General features: G+C 41.5%; 1 protein-coding gene across 1 annotated transcript in view; it reads right to left on the reverse strand.

Moving 5' to 3' along the window:
- Window positions 1-247: 247 nt before the first annotated feature.
- The window catches only part of EPG5 (ectopic P-granules 5 autophagy tethering factor), a 582,198-nt gene continuing 561,770 nt past the window's right edge, over window positions 248-20,675 (reverse strand). Inside the window, exons 42-44 of the mRNA XM_078674745.1 lie at window positions 14,074-14,289; window positions 12,969-13,083; window positions 248-5,939 (exon numbers count right to left, since the gene is read on the reverse strand). Coding sequence (XP_078530871.1) covers window positions 5,757-5,939; window positions 12,969-13,083; window positions 14,074-14,289 — 514 coding nt within the window. The 3' untranslated portion in view covers window positions 248-5,756. The remainder of the gene's footprint in view (window positions 5,940-12,968; window positions 13,084-14,073; window positions 14,290-20,675) is intronic.

Consider the following 20,675-nt stretch of genomic DNA (forward strand, 5'->3'; position numbering starts at 1 on the left):
CAAACAGTTGTTACACGATCACAATCACTCTACATCCAGCTTACAAGAGGCTGTCCCTGGGCTGCGAGATACAAGTGCTGACAAACACTAGGCTAAACTTCATTTTAACAATTACTTACTACAAATTATAATCTTAAAATCTCAATGGCCAGTGGCTAATTTGTTAAACTGGTCATTTGTAGCACCTTTTTCACCACTGTTTTAAAAAAAACGTATTATTTAAATAAGATTGGAAACAAACAAGTGCTTACTAGCAGCATTTTTCACATTTTATTTTACATGGCCCAGAGAGGCCTAATAAAGTTAAACTTACATTTCAAGTCTGTAAAAAGAAAACATCTGAACATAATTCGATTAAACATTTACACCTCAAATGCAGACATACTATTGTAACACATCAGTTTATAATACTATTAATTGGCCTCCTGAAATATGGCACTATTAAGGAACATTGTTAACCCAACAGGCATCAAAAAGAATTTTCTGATGGCAACCCAGTGTATCAAATCATGTTTTCAGGATAAAATATGCAGGGGTGTGACTATTTTTTAAGCAGTACGTTTGCTGTTCTTGGGTTGAAAATTTCAATTTACAATTGAGATAATACAAGCGAAAAACATATCACTTAAAAAATACAAAACTAAATCGGCGAAGTGATACGGATTCTGGTGCACGAAGACCAAAATGTCTTTATGCCTGAACGGAGCACAAGGTACTATCTATGCGGTCTGCAGATGGGACTTGTCAGAGCAGTCGACTAGCAGGGCGCAGAGGTGTTGCTCCTAGTAGACTACGAGAAAGCCTTTGATACAACATATTAGTCCTTTGTGTTCCAGAAAATGAATATCGGCACTAGGTTTCTGGCCTGTGGTGGCCTTGTATGATGCCCCAAAGGCTCAAGTGAGAGTAAATAAGAGTTCCCCATTGAACACAGGACCTTCCAGGGTTGCCCTCATTCCAACTCTCTTATTTGTCTTGGTTACAGAAACCCTGGTAGAATGGGTCAGGAGAGAAGCATAGATACTGGGATTCTATTAGCCAAATGAGTTGGAAGACAGGGTGTCTTTATAGGAAGCAATATACTCTGTTTTTTTCAGCACCCATAGAACTCGCTACTGCAGCTGATGAAATGTTGTTGTATAGCAAAGCCTCAGGCTATCCATAATAAGAAGTAAACACATGTTCACCTGACTGGCACTCCACTGCATTGTCTTTTGGGTGGCCATTTCCAAATAGTTGACAACCCTTTACAATACCTGGGCCTAGTCATTGCCAGAGATCAGCAAAGTGACTGGGAAATTATTATTGCACTTGTGTTGACGCATATCTGAACAGATTTAAAAAGATGGGCCTCATTGCCCATTTCTTTATTGGGCAGGTGGAAATTGACAAAATGGTCACGTTGCATCGCTTCCCTTATGTGTTACAGAACAATCAGTACACCCCTTTCGCCCACCCTGATCCCAGATTTACAATCCGTGGTCTTAAACCTTCTGTCGGTGCGCAAACTTCTTACAGTATTTCACGTGAAATGAACCTTTCTACATTTCCAGGTGGGTTGGCATCCCTAATCTTAGACTCTAATACTCAGCGGTTCAGATGGCCCAAATCAGGGATTGTTTGTTTGGTGACACTCATGACTGCTTGGCGGGTAGAGTTGGATACCCTTGAAGAATTAGGAACTCCACACCTGCTGAATGGTGGACCTCTCCCTGCACTGCTCTGATGGATCATGAGACTCTTCTGTTGTAGTAAGCTACCCTAAAGGACATTAAATGGCTAGACAAATTCATTAATCAGACCCTCCTGTCACCGGAACTAGGCTGAAACAAGTGAGGCAACTGCTCGGGTTCAAGCCATGGGACCTTATTGATATTTCTCAAATGGGGGATGTTTGGGTTCATGAGTATATTGAATTCTTTGAGCATTTGGCAATGAGTTCAAGTTGCATAAGTCCCAGGCTTTTTTTTTAGCTACCTACTGCTCTGCCATGCCCTTGCTATATGAAAGTTGAAAGTTGAAAAGATTTGTAAAGCGCTCTGATACCAAGCGGTTTCCTGGCGCTGAGGAATTGACAATCGGGGAAAGAGGGGAGCACCAGGAAATTACTGCAGAGGGAAGGCTTGGGCGAACAGATGGGGTTTGAGTGCTTTACGAAAGTGAAGATATATGGTAATAGACCTGACCTGACCTATATATCAGGAGGACCATGGGGTTGTGCGGGAATACAGCCTGTTTGCACTGAAGGTAATAATGGAACAGTTGGGCCGCAAAGATCTATCAAGATTGAACAGATCAGTCCTGCTTAACACACTGGACACCATTATGGGAGTAAGGGCGGTTGGGAGTGGGACGGAGGAACTGGGTGATGACGATTTGCATGAGACCATGATGGCTGCCCACTTATGGGCAATCCCCTCCAATCTGAGATTGATTCAGTTCAACTATTTACAGAGGATTTACTGTAGCCTGGACAAACTTTGAAGGATAGGTTGGGCTAAAAGCCCCACCTAAATACGCTTCAGCAACCGTGTGAGTACCTTAAGTAGGGTTCTTACACACTCCCATTGAGCCAGACCCAAAGGTGCCCCTGTTGGGCCTGATGAACGATTGGGCAGACTTGAGGGTGCAGAGGTCCCTGGTGGGCATCAGATTTCCGGTGCAAAGAGTGACATTGCATGTTTTTGCTGAAGAGATACGCCCCCTTTCTTTATGGTCTAGAGTAGAAGGATGGACTACTATGCAAATGCAGAAAAAGAGATTTATAAATTGAAAGGGTGTGCGAAACAACATCAAAAGACTTGGGCTCGAGCCGGCAATCCAAGCATACTGAATTTTAAAAATGTATGATACGATAACTGCACTTTTCATTTTAGTGTTAATGGCATTCTGTATAAGCATGTCTATGGTTCTCTGGTTCTTCTGTCACTCCCGATTCATTGTAAACTGATGTGTTATTTTCTTTGAAATCAGGTTACACTTGCAAGTATCCCACTCTCTCTACTTAAAGCCATTTTAAGTTATCCTTTTCCGTAATGATCGTCATTTAAATTATTTACGACCAAAACAATTGAAACATTACTGTAGCAATGGCAACATCTGCTTTTTAACAGTGCTCAGCGTTGATATTTCATTTTAATTTTGAAGGTGTCGGGTACTTCCCATTGTGTTCACAACTCCATAGGGCGCCGGTGCACTTGAGAGGCATGTAAGTTTTCCAGAATATTTTTTGAGGCCTTGGCCAAAACTCGTAATTTAAAAAAGTGTGCTTGTAAAAATACAGCTACTATCGCCAGATAGTGGTGTGGCTGTGATAGCCGGACCATGAAGAACAGGTAAAAAACCTGATTTTGGATTATTTAACAATATTTTTAGAAAGGGAGTGACTGGTCTAATAAAGGTCAAAGAGGCCTGGCTGCTTTCTCTTGTCACAGCCCTGGAAGCATGTCTCACACTCATTCCAGGATGCTACTGTTCTCTAGTAGAAAACTAGAGGGTAAACAATTAGATTAGGTACAGAGCCAAATTTAAGAAGTTGAGATTGGCATGGGCATAATCAGGATTATATCTGTGGACACCTTCCACGCTTCGTTAACATATAGTCCACCATGCATGCTGGCACAACTCACAGCCGGCCCGCACTGAAATCATGTTTGTGCAGTCCCTGATATCCTATCACAACGCTGGACTGTAATGGGCCTTTGCAACAGCACACAGGAAACACGTCATTTGTAACGTAGAAGCAACAAGAATGTATCCATCAATGTGGCACTGAGCATCAGGCACTTCTGGTTCTTTCACTCTTTTATAGAAACATGGTCTAAAACCCCATTAAAACAGTTGGGGCCTATAACTGCTGCTGTGGTATCAATGCTCGTTTGCAATCCTTTGAATTTAGTCATTTATGCTTGTAACCCTTGGGAAACTACAAATGTACTTTTTCCGCTGGTTGTACGAGCCCCTCTCAAAGGCGTTTGCAATTTAAACCTGTGTTTAAAATAATACAGCCACATCACCACAGCACTCTCTGTCTCAGGCACCCACTATAATGCAGACCCTACATCAGTTGAGTTCAAATATTTAAGGACACAAACACCCCCTTATGTCCAGAGACTGGGCTTGAGCGTTAGCAGCTTTTTAAAGGGGCCCAGAGCGCCAATACTCCTTTGGATGACTGGCTCACATTCTGTGCACCCTAAAAATTCAGATCAGTCTCCTTGGCTTTTGGGGAAAAACATAAAAAGCTGCTGTTCTTTCAAAAAGGCTAAATGTAAAACACCATCCTCCTAAATCCTTGTACAGAACTCTCAAAAATCGCACAACTCTCTATTTCACTCTTCATTGGTTCAGGGGTCTTTCAAAGTCTGGGCGATAGGACCTAATTCAGTAGAAACATAGGGGCCACAAACAAGCAAAATACACATGCCACATTATTGCAAGGCATTTTGGTTAACATAAAGCATTCTGCCTAAAGAAGGAAGTCTTCTGGGACTCAGAAACACCAGCTTCATGGATTACTGAGCAACAGAACAACAGAACCCGAGGATGGCAGAAAGACATCACTCTGGAAACTGCTATGGCAACAAATTCTCAATCCTTCATCGTGTGAGTGATTTTTTGAAATCTAAGGGAGCACAGAAACATCTTCTGAACGAGAAAGAAAAGCATCACTGGTGCTCGCTGTAGGTACGAACAAGCAAGGTATAACCCCAAAGCATCAGCACTGCATCCTCAACACGTCAGCCACAGAAACTGTTAAGGACATGATCTGGAGATGAAACAACAGAAATACTCAATAAAATAAAGATTTGAAACTAATCAAAACCCCCAAAAGTTTGTTTGTTAACACAGTGAGGGTGGTATATCTACTTGCTTCAGGTTGTCGAGGATGCTTGTCTGAAAAGGGTCACAATCCGCAGGGAAGTCAAGGTTGGAATGTGAAAAATAAATTAAATAAATTAAACAAGAATCCTCCCAATATTCTTTGGGAGGGAAGAAGCAAAGGAGCATTAATATAGGCTTGGATGATTTTTAACAGAAAGTAATGATAGTCACGGATTATCAAAACAAGTGGCACAAAAAAATCTCCAAAAGCCCATTACAAATTTTGACTGCTCGACTTGGGTGGGTGTCTTTTGGTGCCAAAAGCCTTTATACATTTTTATCATAAAGGATCACAAGACATGTACAAATGCGCAATCGGTACACATTTTTGGTTCAAGCATGCCTTCATAGCACGTTCAGGAGACAGCAGGTGTGTTTTTTGTGTCAAGGTGTGCCCTGCTCAGCTGCGTGCCAAGTGACATGCCTTTGTTGATGCCCATCAAAGACCTCAAATATTAAGATATGATGCCTGGGCTCTAGTCTGGTATAGTCTGCTCCAAGAAATCCGCATCTCCCCAAAACAGTTGAGCAAAAGGCACACAATGAGTGAGAGAAAACCCCTATATTGTTGTGTTCACATTTTCCAGTGTAAGCAGTCACATAGAAGATCATTTTCTGAGCTAAGTCGCCTGATGAACCAGTATCCTTGAAAGCCTTCAGTAATGTTGTGCTGTTTTGAAGGGTTCCAACTTCCTTACCCATGAGCAGAATTTTCTGCGACTATTCAAAGATCGACCAAGACTGGACTTCTCCATTCTTCGCCACAAAGCATTAGCAGTGGTCTTCGGCTCATTCCAACAATGACGCTAGAAGCAAATTCCAGGTCACATAAAAGAATATGTAGGGCTCCATAGACTTTGCTGCAGTTGTCGCTATCGTATTATGTTTAGATAATGCACTTCCGGGTACAGGGCATTGATGAGAATAGCAAGCAGCTTGTTTCCATCCCCAAGACAATGACCAGGGTACTTGATGAACTGGGAGGCCTGTGCGAGCGGCTCCTGATACTCTGCATACTGCTTGCTTGATGGCATGGCTTCCAAAGCCGTCAGCGCCTGTCAAGAGAAGAAGGAATGGATCAAACGTTCCAATGACACATGCAATTTAGTGGTTTTCCTTATTATAGAACTCTAAACATTGTTATGACACCAATACAACCTGCCAAATGATTGCAATATATTTGAGAACATTGTAACGTATGCAAAGCTAAAACAATTTATGAGTGACCAAAATAAATGTACAAGTTATAGGATTCTCTGGAAATGTAGGAGAACTGCTTATCTCCATACCGATCAACAGAATAAATTCAGGGTAACCCAGTGGTGTATCCATAGATGGAGGCAGAAGGTATGAGCGGCACATTCTACTCGAGCTCTGGCCAATCTGATGACAAGGGCACCAGAGACCAACGAAAGGTAGTCTCTCAGGCTACGTAGAGAAGGTACCGATGATCGGGGCAAGATGAATGTTGTTTTGCCGGCAGTCAATGGAGCACATGTGGGAAATGACTTGACCTGTATAAGAAAGAATGAATGATCCAGATGGAAGCCCTAACAGCTGAGATCAATGACAGAGCTATCACTCTTCACATGCTGCTACAGTCCCAGCCAAGCACAAAGGGTTATAGAAATGTGCTACTTCGCCAATGTATTCTAAGTCATCTACCTGTTTTGCCTTCTTGGAATAGGTGTAAGGGGGACCTTGGGGCTCCACTACGGTTTCTTACTAGGAGACACATAAGGAATCCGCTCAAATGCAGTGTGGAAATCTCTAGAGACAGTTTTGTAGCAGAGTTCTAGTAGCACTCTTGACAGGAAATCCCTCAGAAGGTCAATTTGGTACGTATTTGGTTCACCTTTAAGTAGAGCAGGCTTAGTGCAAAGCTTACTTGAAGAGGGTGCTAAAGTAGGTAGTCATTGATAGTTAGTTTCAAAGGCAATACTGCCAAGAGAATAAATAATGTAACACTTTAAGTGAGCATGTAAAAAATAACTAAACTGGTTACCACTAAAACGAAGGAAAATAAATGCAAAAAACCTGCAGCAGCTTCTATCAATGAAAGTTTGCCAAGTGCGCACTGTAAGAAACTGGATAATTGGTTGAGTAGGGTGTAAACCATTCTCAGACAACACCAAAATCCTGGTCATGGTGAACTACAAAAGTCACTAAATTAACCTGTACTTTACCCACTGGTAGGTTGGCACATAAGCAGTCAGGCATAACTTGGAGGTATTGTGTTAAGTATTTATGCAGTACACAAACAGTAATAAAATGAAAACACAAACAAGAAAAATCCCACACAAATTTAGTAAAATAGAGTAAAATGTAATAAGTAAAATGCGACCAAAAAGGCACAATGAAATTAGTAGTATCAAAGATATTACATTTCAAAGTTTTACGTAGTATAGCATCTAAATGTCCAAAGCGTCACTTGGTGTCATCTGGTCTTGCTGGACTAGGGAAAAACCACAAGTTCAGAACGGCTATGATGGAGCGTAAACCTGATGCAGAAACCAGGTTAAACCAGCTGAAAAAAGTTACCTTCTCAGAGTCCAGAGCAAAGCGTCCAGTTCGAAGTGGAGGAGACGCGAGGAGAAGAAAGACCGTTGTGGATGGTGGTCACTGCAGCACGAGGAGTAAGCCAGGTGGCTGTCGTCTTTGTAGCCCAAAGAGCGGGTCAGGCCTCGTGGACGGTCACTGCTGGAACTTCACGTTAGCAGGCACTGTGAACTGTCGCTGCTGCTGCGCAAAGTGCAAATTTCGGGTTACTGGTCGTCACTTGTGGTTTCTGTAGCCCGAAGAGTCGGATTCACCAGAATTTCTAGTTGGTGAACGTTGTGGGCAACAGGATGTCATCACTGAATGGGTCGGTTCTTAAGAATTTCTCCCTTTCTTTAAGGGCAGTAGACTCTTAAGCCAACTAAGGTTCAGGGACCTGGGAGGCATCAAAGACTCACTCCTGGAGAGGCCAGCAGGTCTCAGGCAGGTCCACCTGCAGCAGGTCTGTTGGGCATCTGGAGATTGTTGTGTCCCAGTAGCTCAGAAGAGGTCAGGTAACTGACCCTTGGAGTCACTCAGGTCAGTCTATGATAAAGGGAGCAAGTCCATACTTCCTTCACAGAGAGCAGGGCAGGCCTCAAGCAGCAGAGCAGTCCTCTGGGAAACAAGGCAGGCCTCAAGCAGCACGGCAACCCCTGTGGTACAAGGCAGGCCTTTTTCTGTAGTCCACAGGGCCAGGAGTGTACTGAAGAGTGGCTCTTGGGGGTGAATATGTATACCTGGTGCTTGCCTTTGAAGTGGGGGCAACACCCTGGCCTTCCCCCACATCTGGTTTTGAAAAATTCCTCCCTTCCCCTGCCAAGGCTCCAAGACATCTAGGGTCACAAAAGACTAATGTTAGGTTTCTTTGTATCTGCTGAGGCAGCTCCAATTAAAGTCCAAGCGGAGCAGGGAACAGCTCAACCCTCCACTCATCCTGTTAGGATGGCCCATTCTGCCAAACCTAAGACCTATTGTCACACTTTTTGGGAGGAAAGACAGAAATCCTAACAGTAGGGTCATTTGACCCAGGACACTGGCAGTAGGCAACACATATTTAGAGCAAGAAAATGTCAGCTTTTTCAAAGTGGCATTTTCAGAATTGTGACTTAAAACCAAATTTACTATTAACGAAGATTTTAAATGACAATTCATTTGAACGCAAACATGAAATTTCTATCCGGTCCCAATCAAAAGTTAGCCTTTAGTAAATGTCATAAGGTAGCACAATGTTATCCTATTAATTTAGGAGCTTATTCACTACCTGGACATATAAAATGTAAAAAGACATGCACACTTTTTTAATACAATTCACCCTACCTTGTGGGTTGCTTAGGGCCTACATTAGGGGTGACAAATATGTACTAAAAGGAAAGCAATGTCAAATTAGCAGTTTAAAACTGCACTGCAGGCTGCAGTGGCAGGTATAATATGTGTTTTGAAGGGCTACTTTAGTGGTTGGCACAAAAAGTGGTGCAGGCCCTGGGTACATGTAGAACCACTTTACTGGGGACTTATAAGTAAATTAAATGCAGTAATTGGGTGTAAGCCAATTTTCACATTTTTAAAGGAGAATACACAAACGCTTTAGAACTGGTTAGCAGTGGTAAAGTATGCAGAATCCTAAAAGTCAACTAAAATGGTTTAGAAAACAGGAGTAGGAAGCCAAAAAATTCAGAGATGGCCCTGCAGAACATCGCTGAAATAGTTTAAAAAAAAGTTTGCCCTTTTGACCACAAAACTTGTGGTTCACCTGGAAATTGCAGAAAGAATAGGGGTGAAGTTATATTCTGCATCATTATGTTAGATATTCAAGCATCTAAATTTCAAATATACATCAAACTATCTGAAAGGCAAAAGTACAGGAATGTAGCTTTAGACAGTATTCAAAAGCAGTACTAGTTTCAGCCCATGTGTTAGTTCCTATGTAACTTATAATAAACCCTCTAGCCTAGTTCACCCAATCCAGTATGATGACTTTAATGTTAGATTCATGTTTTAGTCTTTTGGTTTTATTTTTTCTGAACTAGCATGGACTGCCATTCTTCACCAGGTAGGTATGAGGATCAGTTGTACATCTAGAAGGGTTTCAAGCTGCAAAAGGAAAACATTACTTCCTGTAACACTTGTATTTGGCTTGTAGTGTTGTAGATCACATGCTGTGCACTTTTCCACCGCCTTATGTTTGGTGTGTACCACTGAAATTTACTTTTTTATTAAGTCTAAGGTTTAGTTGTGTGTTGTATAGTTTAGTGACCACACCACTAGAAACCCACAATTCACAGAAATATTGGTGCCATGTTAGGTTGCATTTTTTCACCCTACTTGTGAAGTGTGTTTTGTGTTGCAGGATAAAAAAACGTGCAAAGTGTAATGCAAAAAAAAAAGATTAATTTTTGATACCAGGAAGATACATCTTTGAAAACGCCAGGAGAGCTGTTACAACTTACACCAGATTAGCATAACACTACGGTACAACATTTCTACATTAGTGATTTGAGAAGGAGCTATGTTACAAAAGAGGAAAGTAAATTCTGCATGTCTTCTATTGTAGGTGAACACTCATTTATTTTGGTTTATTGTTTGTTATCATCCCATTTTCACTAGGAGGACCTGTCCGCAACTGCTTTTGGCTAACATTAGGGAGGTTCAATTGATCATTTTGCCCCTGCAAACTCTAGCCATAGTGAGGCATGTGTTCTAACATGTAATCTAAAATATAACTTATGAGATAAGAAGCAATATACAATCTGACCACTCATGCTTATTTCTTAGTATGCATGTTCATACAGTAATATTTATTAAGGATGTGGTGGGTACTTCATATATGCTTTGTAATAAAATGTGTTGGGTTGATTTGAGGGGGCGTGAAGTAGTGACAAATAAGTCTGTTGCAAGCTTCTATAAGTACCACCATATGTTCTGCAAGCAGCTGCAGTACCCACATTCTCAGTATGTTAGATTAATTGAGCATGGGTCTGGAAGTAGTAGTGTGTCTTAGTGCTTACTTAAGAATTTTCATTGGGTAGGCAGCTTGTTAAAAAGGAAATATCAACATCTTAAAAAGCTGGGAGTAAAATGGCTGACAAAGCCATGTGGAGGCTAGTACATTTGGGTCATTGGAGGTTGCCTCACCTTTTCAGAATGGAAAGTTACTTAAAAGCTTAGACTTACAAGTCCCCACTACCTGAAAAAGGGGTGGAGCCTAATTTACATGTATAAGTTATTACTGCCACAACCAAACAGTAGTTAATTACAGCACCAGGCAGGGCCAACCACTGATGCTGTAACACCAGCTTATAGAAAATAATGGAGACATGGACTTAAAATAAAACCCCAAAGGAAGAAGTGCTATATTGAATAAAAAATATATAAATACTTTAAAATATAACTAAATCAAATAAAATAAAAAAAACAAAAAAACCCATATTTATTATTTAACTATAAAATAACTACGTTTTCAAATTAAAAAACAATTTTAAATATTTGTTATTAACATATATTTAATCTCATTTCAAATATTCCTATTTATTATGTTTAATACTTATTCATAAATAATAAAATAAAATAAAAATTGTAATTTATGTGGGTATTTTGTTTACATTTAAACTTCAGAAAAAGAATAGTCTTAAATATGTCTAAACTAATTAAATATTTAATTCAAAAGAAAATTAAATGTGCCGTAGGACAGTTAACTCTTTCCATAGCGGAGTGAGACGTATTATGGAATTATGGATAGAGCATAAAGTCCCTGTTCGTGCCATAAAGAAGTGTTGCTGGGCGCAAACAGGGACCACATCGAAAAACCTGGTCGCCTTCACCCAATACCGATTGTGATTGCTCGATCATCTACAACACATTCCTAGAAGAATATTTTTTGGGGGAAATCACTATTCACAAGATGTTATTTTGCAGCCACAAAGATAGCTGTAAGGTAGTTAAGCCCTAGAAAGGCCCATCTTTCACACATGAAATCATGCAAGATGGGCCTTCTGAGAAACTGCAGGAGCTTTAGAACGGGTGATCTTTTTGACCACATCTGATTAAAAGGATGGGGTTATAGATTCACCTCCCCCTAGCAGTAGACAATTTCTACCAGTTTCGAAAATTAATATGATGATTTTTAGAAGGTTGTTCGTCCTCTAATTTCAGGGCATCACAAGTGCTTCAATATTGTGATTGAAAATGTAAAAATGTTGAGTTTGAGCTTCAAAAGCCTCACAATCCTGGTCGTAAATCAAAAGGGCAGTGCCTCTTTCAATACCTCATTTTTATACACCCATTAAGGTCTAGAATGACTTTCAGAATGTACACTTCATCTGTCTCCTGATCTCAACCACAAAGAAATATGAGGAAGTGAATGGTGTTTACAAACAGCAGATGAAAAAATACAAAAGTGTTAAAGATAAAGACAATGATCAAAAGAAATCAAGCCATCTGGGGGAGGGAGTTCAAAGGCAGCTCTGATGTGGATGTAGGAATTATGGGCATGTGGCTAATAAGGATTGTTTGTGGAGGATGAGTAAGCATAAAACGCATTTTCGCAACAAGTTTATGAAGCTCAAAAAAAGGTGTGTAAACTATGAAGAGGTATGTGTTAATGAGGAACAAGCAATAGTTAAGGTGGTGAACGATGCTTTACTTCTAGTGGCGGAATTGCAATTGTAGGGCGATGAAGAAGAAGAGGGTCCTCCATCTTAATGTGAACTGGAAATAACTTTGCGTGCAGGATTGGCTGATTTGAGCTCACTATACCCCATTTTGTTGCTGGAGGAGCACACTAATGCTTTAACCAGTGGAATCATACCACATTTAGACAGTTGCTTTTGGTGCTAATGAAAGAGCCAGTACTAAGTACAGTGGCCAGCTGGAAGAACAACGAAGGATGACATGGTGGAACTGGGAGTGCTAGGGAGCCTGTAACCTTTGCCCCATGTCACAAGACACCAGTTGAGTTCCAGACATGGGCTTTGATTAAAGAACACAATGTGTTTACACTCAACAAGGAGGAATGTAGCACCTGTTTTTTTAATGCAAAGAGTTGCCATTTTGATGATCTATCAACGTAGAGCGATCAGGCAATCCAATGCATATGTGCCAGAAAACATCATGATGATCTCAAGAAGAAAAGAATTGTAGTGTGTGCTGGGATAAAGGCTTCCCTAGAGCATGGAGGGAGCTAAGCCACAATACAAATATATCCTAACACATTAATATGTAAGACAATTCAAACTATAGGAAAGTTGCTTTAAGAGCTGTACACATTTAAAACATATTTACATAGGATAAGCTATGACCTTCCCCCAGCACATCTTCATTTCATCTTTCCTCCCACGCAGGTAGTAATGGGCTATGAAACTCTTATCAATATATTATTTATGGCAAATTGCAGTTTCTGGAAATGAATGTGGCACAGTAACTGGTTGATCACTCAATAGTTTTTATTCTTAGATAATTATTTAGACATTGTTCTATTAGTTTTCTATTTATACATTCTACTTTTAACTCTGTAAATTGTTGTATAAATTAAGTTAAATGCAACATACCTGCTGAGCTTTCATGGACATTTGCAGTGAAGAACTTGCCCTGAGACGGACTTGGTTCTCTCCAGGTACCTGGACCAAAAGGTATGCGGACATGCTGCGTGCGACCACTCGAAACCTTCCAGTTAAGACAATATGTGTAATAAAGAGTCAATGTTATGCTTATTGATTAACATGAAAGATAATTTATTCATTAATGCAAAGGCTACATTAAGGAATCCTTACATCAGGACATTCTGAAGGATTAATAAAAACAATTTTCTGGAAATATTCTGGCTGGTAAAATAGCACAGTGGTTTAACTAGGAGATCTGGTGTATTTCACAGGGCACTTCAGACACAAGTGGGTCCACACCGCCTCCTGTTTCCAAAGTGTAGTAGGAGGATTACTCCTTTGTGGAATAACACCACTTAAAACACTACAAGGAGACAGTTAGTGGCAGAAAGCAATAAATAATATCACATTTCAATAATTTTTAAAAGTGATGGTCCGGCATCTAATGAGTAGGAATTAATGAGTGATCCACAAATATATGACAAGTCCTATTAAGCCTGGTATCGTTAAATATGCTAAAAATATGTTACAGAATTCCTTGTACCTATAAGGACTCACTCACAGATACCAACCCGCCTCGCTATGTCTGGAGCAAATTACAACTTTAGGCTCGTTGACTTTTTGGACAGCACACAAGCACCAGCCAAGATTTCAAGAAGCTTGAGTGTGGCAGCTGAGGTCCAAAGTAGCTCATAATACGAAATTGGAAAACAACCAAATTTCAGAAGCTCTGACGTAGATTGCAAATGAGGAGGAAGGGAGAACTGGTGGAGCTACATTACATTATCTCTGCGGAATTATGAACATGCGTACACCGAGATATTTCTATATAGAATATCATGACATTCATTTGGAATTACATGGAACTAGATTGCTTAAGTCAGAACTTCAACAAGCAATTCATAAATATGCAGACCACGCAAAGGTTCAACACAATAACTTACTTGCAGCAGACGCTCTACCTCCATAAATGTTTGGATCGCTGGCTATATTGGTCCCTAGTCAATTAGTGGAATTTCAAGAGGAAATATTTTTTCTGTTTTAAAATTCTCACCTGCTTGAAAGTGGAGATTTCCTTCCTAAGCCGATGGCACCCAGGATTCCAGATGTCAACCTCTCCTCGCCCAACTGGTTTTGCCTGCCCTGAATTATCAGCAAGAGACGAAGAACAGCTTGCACGAAAACACCATCATTCTGCTCCAACTGGATCAAGGACAACTGGAGGGCTTTGTGCCACCAAAGGAAGAGTTTGGCCTCTTCAATGGAAGAACTTTAGAGGAAGATGCAGAAAAAATAAAATATGAAAAACACACAATAACCAGAACATCTTACATTGCAAGCGGCTTTACATATTAAATTCTAACACTTTGCTCGAGTCATCCTGATTCCTGGTCCTTGTAATCATGCATTTCTGCAACATAAGGATACACAACAAAAAAACAGTAGATCTCCACAATTTTGGATCTATAACGTTTTTGAATATTTACATTGGATTGAGAATTTACATTAATTTCGGGTTCATTTTGGATGCCATTATTTTGCGCAAATAAATGTGTAATGTATTAGGTTCCACAAACATAAAAAACATCAAAATGTACCAATTGTGGTATGCCACGTACACATTACATGGCATACCACACATCGCTCGCCATGTTTTACTCCTGCTAAACTGCTATTTTACGTTCTATTAGAAAATGGGTGTTTTGTGAGCACGACCAGGCCCTCTCCCCAAACCACTGTGGGCAGCATTCAGCATTGCAAATTGGAGTTGGCTGCAGGGAGCGCACCCAAAACTAGCTGCCCACGGCCTTTGGTCACAACATATCAAAAACACTTGCTCTGGGATTCCGCCAGATACAACAGTTTGTAATTTCATTATTGATACCCACAGGATAGTTTCTTGGTAACAGCTGTATCCCATCCACACAAGCTTCTTAGAAGTTAAACTTATCTCTAGACTTCTTGCCTTGAGCTATGCCTGAATGCGACATATATATTAAACAGCATAGCACACAGGGGGTATAATCATAATTATTTGATAAAGTGATGAACATTAAACTATGTATTAATGTTTATGCTTTCAAATACCTATCTGTGGTGTAGTGACTCAAGATGATGTGGCCACAATGTAGTTACTCCAGATGTAAGGACCTTGATATAGTGAGTATGCACTACAGGTTAGAGAATCTGATTTATTAACAAAAACGCATGGCAGAATACTATATCCGCAGCAAATCAACACACCTTCAGGCTGCAGACCACAGGTTTTCACAGTTAGCCGACTTATATCTCTAAAGTCCAGTGCCAATATGATGGTATGGCGCGCTTTATCTTTTTAAGCGAACAGCGTTTGTTTCCAGAGGGGTTCATATACCTGTTAAAAAGGTCCTTTGAGTCATTTATCCTGGTATGGCCCTTCAGACATTTGCCTCCCTTTTTTCTGATAAAGACTTGTCATATATTACATATACGGCCTAATCGTCGAATAAGATACGTGTGTTGAAATGTGGTTTGTGGTTATTTCTTCCTCCCTCTGACAAGATGCTGTGTTTGAGTAGCTCTACTGAATCACTGTGTTTCTGGGAGGATGGCAGATAATTTCTAGGTGGAGATGATGGGAGTTGGGGTGCTCTTCCTCAATTACAGTTTTTACTGGGCAAATGCATCCATTCCTCGGAACTGACTGAGATCTGACAAAGAGGAAACTTTCTGGGTTATTCACATAGTATCCTTTTCCACTCTCTAGTTTTTAAATATACCCAGGATCACCAAGAATAAATTAACAGGTAGAATCCGGAGGTATTTTTATATTCACTTTCACTTCATCACATTCACCTACACCTCAAACCTGCTCCACTGTAAACAGGTGTCGTAGCACAGCTGAGTAGCGTTCGGCTACTCAGCTGGGACCCGATGATGAAGCATGACACCACCCAGGTTGGTGTGTGAGGGTTTTCTTAAAAAAACAATGAGGTGCCAAACATTATCGTGTCAGTCAGTCATCTAAGGTGGCCGTCTTAGTTGGTTTATAATTGACTCTAAGGACAAGGACAGCCGTCCACACGTCCTAGCTTTCTCTCTTTTTTTAATTCAAGCCAAGTTCATAATTTGCAAAATATAAAACTTAATAACAAAGCGGAGTATTTTTCACTAATGGACACTCTAAACTTCAAACAGGCTTGTATCCAAAAAGAAGTCGCTCTAATAAACATGGGGGAGTGCGTGGTGGTGGTCATTACATAAAAAATGGAATATGCCAGTAGTTACAGTTCTACTGCTTAGAATACTATTCATCAGAAGGGACTCCTAGGTTTCACAGGGAGGTGCACATTTGGACTGGTTGAGCTATGGGTGTTGGAAATACATTATAACCATGTACGCTCAACAGTTTACAATCCACAGCTTCTGTTTATTAGATTAGGGTCACGTTCATCTGAAAGGAGGACCATAGTCTCAATGTCAGTCTGACCATTTAAGGAAGAACACAATACAAAGTGGGTAGACATGTTTATGAAATCAGCTGAGAGGGGGAGGATGTAAGGATGAAAGTTCCCAACACACTGTGCCACAGTAACCACAGTAGCCACAAAAAGACCATTTTATTTTGTTCCTATAAGTTCCATTTAATTTGTTTTTCAACAATATATGGGGCTCCTGGTTCTCAGAGCTATCGCATACAGTTAATCTGTGATCATGAAGGTCATACCTTTAGTAAGTTCAGATAGGGGTGACGCCAAATTGTTTTCCACACTTTGTATGGTCAAGGGGCTTGTCTCGCTTTCTAGAAGACTCTAGTTAATGGCAGCCTACTCCTCTTCTTTGTTGAAGTACCTAATGGCAATCAGGGGTGTTGGCTACTAGCTAGTAGCCTACTTAGTGTTTGTTTCTATTGAATGGAATGCGTGCAAGCATTGGTGGTATACCATTTACAAACATTACACCAAATAAGTATAGAAACTTCAATTCCTAATGATGCATCTCTCAGTAGGGTTACCCATAGGTGATCGCAAATCTTTACAACAGTGGTTGCAAGATGAAGGATGGAAGATGATAAAGAGGACAACCTATCTACTATTTCTTCCTCTGCACTTCAATATTACAGAGTCATGCCAGTAAAGAAACAACATAGCTTCTAAGTGCAGCTCCTCAAAGGTGTACCCAGACCTCTGCACCTAGGAAGTGTTGCTTATATTTCTCTATGGGAAAACACTGTCCCTCTTCGAGCAGATAAACACAGACCTAACCTGACTGACTGACGTCTGAACTTGTAAGATCCACCGGAAACTAATTAGCAGTGATATCTTGCCACTGGTTTGCTTTTGTAAATATTAGCTGGAGTTGTCCAGAATGTCACTGTTCATAATTTGGTCTTCGACATGCAGGCTATCCAGTTTCTCTCTGCTGGGACTAAGCCTGACGGTCCTGCTGTAGCTCTATTGTCCTGTCCTGCTGCTGACCTTACCTTAGTTAAAGACAGCAGATCCCGTTTGGAGGCTGGTCAAAGCTTTGCAGCTTCTCTACCCCTCAATACTGCTTTAATGACAAACCTGACAATTATGGTCAATTGGGAACATTGGTTACAGTACACCCAACACCTTACAAATTAGTAAGGAAAGCTGCTGACAAATCAATGTATACAAAGTCCTGGGGGGACAAGTAGTGACTCTGGTCTTATTCCCCTTGTGTCAAGCACTCAAGAGTAGATGGGAGGAATGCATGCAAATACCCTAAACCACTGGCCATCACTTCGGGAGGGATTTCAAGTCATCCTTTTTCACTCACTGAGCCGCTTCAGAAAGAGACCCACCTTACGGACATCAGTACTAAACCTGCTCCACATGGGAACAGTTCATCCCTAACTGCCAGGTGAGCCCACCTCCAGAAGGCAACACAAGCAACCTCAGACCAGTTTAATCCTTGCTGTACCTCATCACTGAGGTACAGTATGGGTCCTATCGAACAGAGAGCAAAAGACCCACATCTGGGCATTCAGAGTGGTAGTACAGCACAAGGATTGCTAGCCAGACAGTTGAATAGCAAGACTCTTGTGGTCAAACTGTGTCCTTGTAATGCACCCCTCTTGTTCATCTCTGAGTCAGGAGGTCCATAAATTCAAAGAAACTGTATCCTTCCTTTACAGGTACCAAATCTATGGTAATTCAAACTGCTGCAGATTTCTGTAAGTACTTTGTGCTGTTTGAATATTCCCCAACTTTGAATGTTACTGCCCCTTTTGTCAAGTATCATGTGTTCCTATCATTGGTGGCTGGTGAACAGCAGCCATTTGCGAATGCTATGCAACCATGCCTCCTGTTTCATGTTGCAATCTGCTGGTTATGTATGTATGTATATGGTGTTTCAATTGCAGGGACATAGCCAAAGGGCAGTGGAGAGTAGTACATCGTCAAAGAACAGTATGAAGTCAACAATATCATATAGAAATTAAATAGGCAAAAAAAACTCTACTTTGAGGCCAAGATCTTAAAGGCTGGAAATCATTTCAAGGACATTTTTAAAATTGTCAAATCTTTTACCTCCCCCAATCAATCTATCAGGCATTTGTAGAGCGCACTACACCCGGGTGAGGGTCTCAAGGCGCTGCGGAGGTGGGGGGAAGCAGCTACTGGTCGAATAGTCAAGTCTTGAGGAGTCTCCTGAAGGTCAGTAGGTCCTGGGTCCGGCGCAGGTGATGGAGAGGATGTTCCATGTCTTTGCAGCGAGGTGGGAGAAAGGGCTGCCACTGGTGGTCGCTCAGCGAATGTGTGGGACGGTGGCGAGGGCGAGGTCGAGGTCGGGGGAGCAAAGCTGGAGGTTCGGGGTGTAGAAGGATAGTCGTTTGTTGAGGTATGCTGGTCCGCATTAGACCATCATCAGGACAATTATTTTTTTGCAAAAAGAGACCCTTCTGTTAAAATGGTTAGGCAAACACAGTAAATGTAGCCTAAGTTTAAGATGACAATCCAGACCGCGTTTCAATCACTGACGGTCTACAAAAAACGATTTAAAGTTCGGAGACCCAGCGTCAAGTGTTGGTATATTCTTGAAGTACAGAGTTACTCAAGATTATTTCACAGGGAATGTCGTCAGCGATAAGGTTTAATGGGAGGGAGAATCCAAGCCATCATTACAGATTGGGCAAGTCCCGGTCAGGTGGAAGAAGGCAGTGGTCCAGGCTTTGATAGTATCTAGGCTGGACTATGTTAACATTCTGTACCTGGGAATACTGGAATATTTACTAACCCGTCTACAGGTGGCCCAGAACGCAGCGGCAAGGGTAATTCTTATGGTCGGCCCCAGAACACGGATGTCGCCCCATCTGAAATCCCTGCACTGGTTGCCGATCCGTAAGCGGATCAGTTTTAAAACGGGCGATCTGGCCTTTAAAGCCCTCCATGGACAGGTGCTTCCTACATCAGGAAAAGAGTCCAGTTCTACTGCCCACGTCGAACTTTGAGATCATCATCACTGCAGCAGGCAATTATCCCCAAGTTCACCCGCGTTCGAATAGACGGATGCTTCTTCCAGGTGCAAGCCGCCCAACTTTGGAATAGTCTGCCTCTGGTACCTTTTCACTTTCAGAAAGGCACTGAAAACGTGGTTATTTCAGCAATAGTAAACTATTCAAACCCCGGTCAGCATTTTTGTCAGCCCTGCCTAGAGGTCATCAGTGCCAGGACACTCGATTGAGTAGCTGAGCACTTTACAAGTACTTAGATAACATAACATAACATAACATAACATAACATGGTGTGAACAACTTGCCCTTTTCTTTCACAAGAAAATAGCTGCTATCCCCGCCTGAGACTGGGAACCTCCCCGGAAGAACATGGGAGTAAGCTGTCCAGACTGTCCAGACAGTCCAGAGCTGTCTCAGTTAGCCCCCTCACTAAAAAGAAAGCCATTTTTCTAGAGTCCATTTCTCCAAATTCCATGGAAGATTCCCATTTAGCATTGAGTCTCGGTCCAAACTGGGGTGGTGTGGTGAGCAAAAGAATGATGGATTTAACTCAGATCCTTGTGACTGGGGGTGACTGTTTGCACTGTCCAGAATTCCGTCCATCAATTGTTTCTTTTGCATACGTCATCCTAAGTGGGAAGGGTATGCCCCGACGTGGGTCCCGTGCTCACTACACCACTGGATTCAAGCTAGCCTGGCTGATGAAGGGTGATGCCCTAAAACCAGTCCCTGAATGCTAGTTTCCAGTCCAGGGAGGACCTGGTTTTGCACTTCGGGCTGAAGTGTTCCCTCAAGGAACAGGTTCAAGACTGTTTTGCATGTGGCTGGGTCCAAACTGGGGTGGTGTGGTGAGCAAAAGAATGATGGATTTAACCGAGATCCTTGTGACTGGGGGTGAATGTTTGCATTGTCCAGCATTCCGTCCATCAATTGTTTCTTTTGCACTTTTAGTATTGAGGCACCTTAAATTAGGCTCTCCCTCGGATCCAGGTCCCGCCTCCATCCTATTCTGAGGTGCAAGGCTATCAACCCATTTGTAAATCAGCCGTTCAACACCTCTCTCTTATCAGCCACTTTGCCCAAAAAATGGAAGCAGGCAAAAATGGTACCTCTTCTAAAAATAACACCCAGACAGACTCCACTGATCCAGCCAATTACAGACCGATCTCTTTCTACTTCGAGCTCTCTTGAAAGTTCTG

This window comes from Lissotriton helveticus, chromosome 2_1 (assembly GCF_964261635.1).
Source record: "Lissotriton helveticus chromosome 2_1, aLisHel1.1, whole genome shotgun sequence".
Classification (NCBI taxonomy): domain Eukaryota; kingdom Metazoa; phylum Chordata; class Amphibia; order Caudata; family Salamandridae; genus Lissotriton; species Lissotriton helveticus.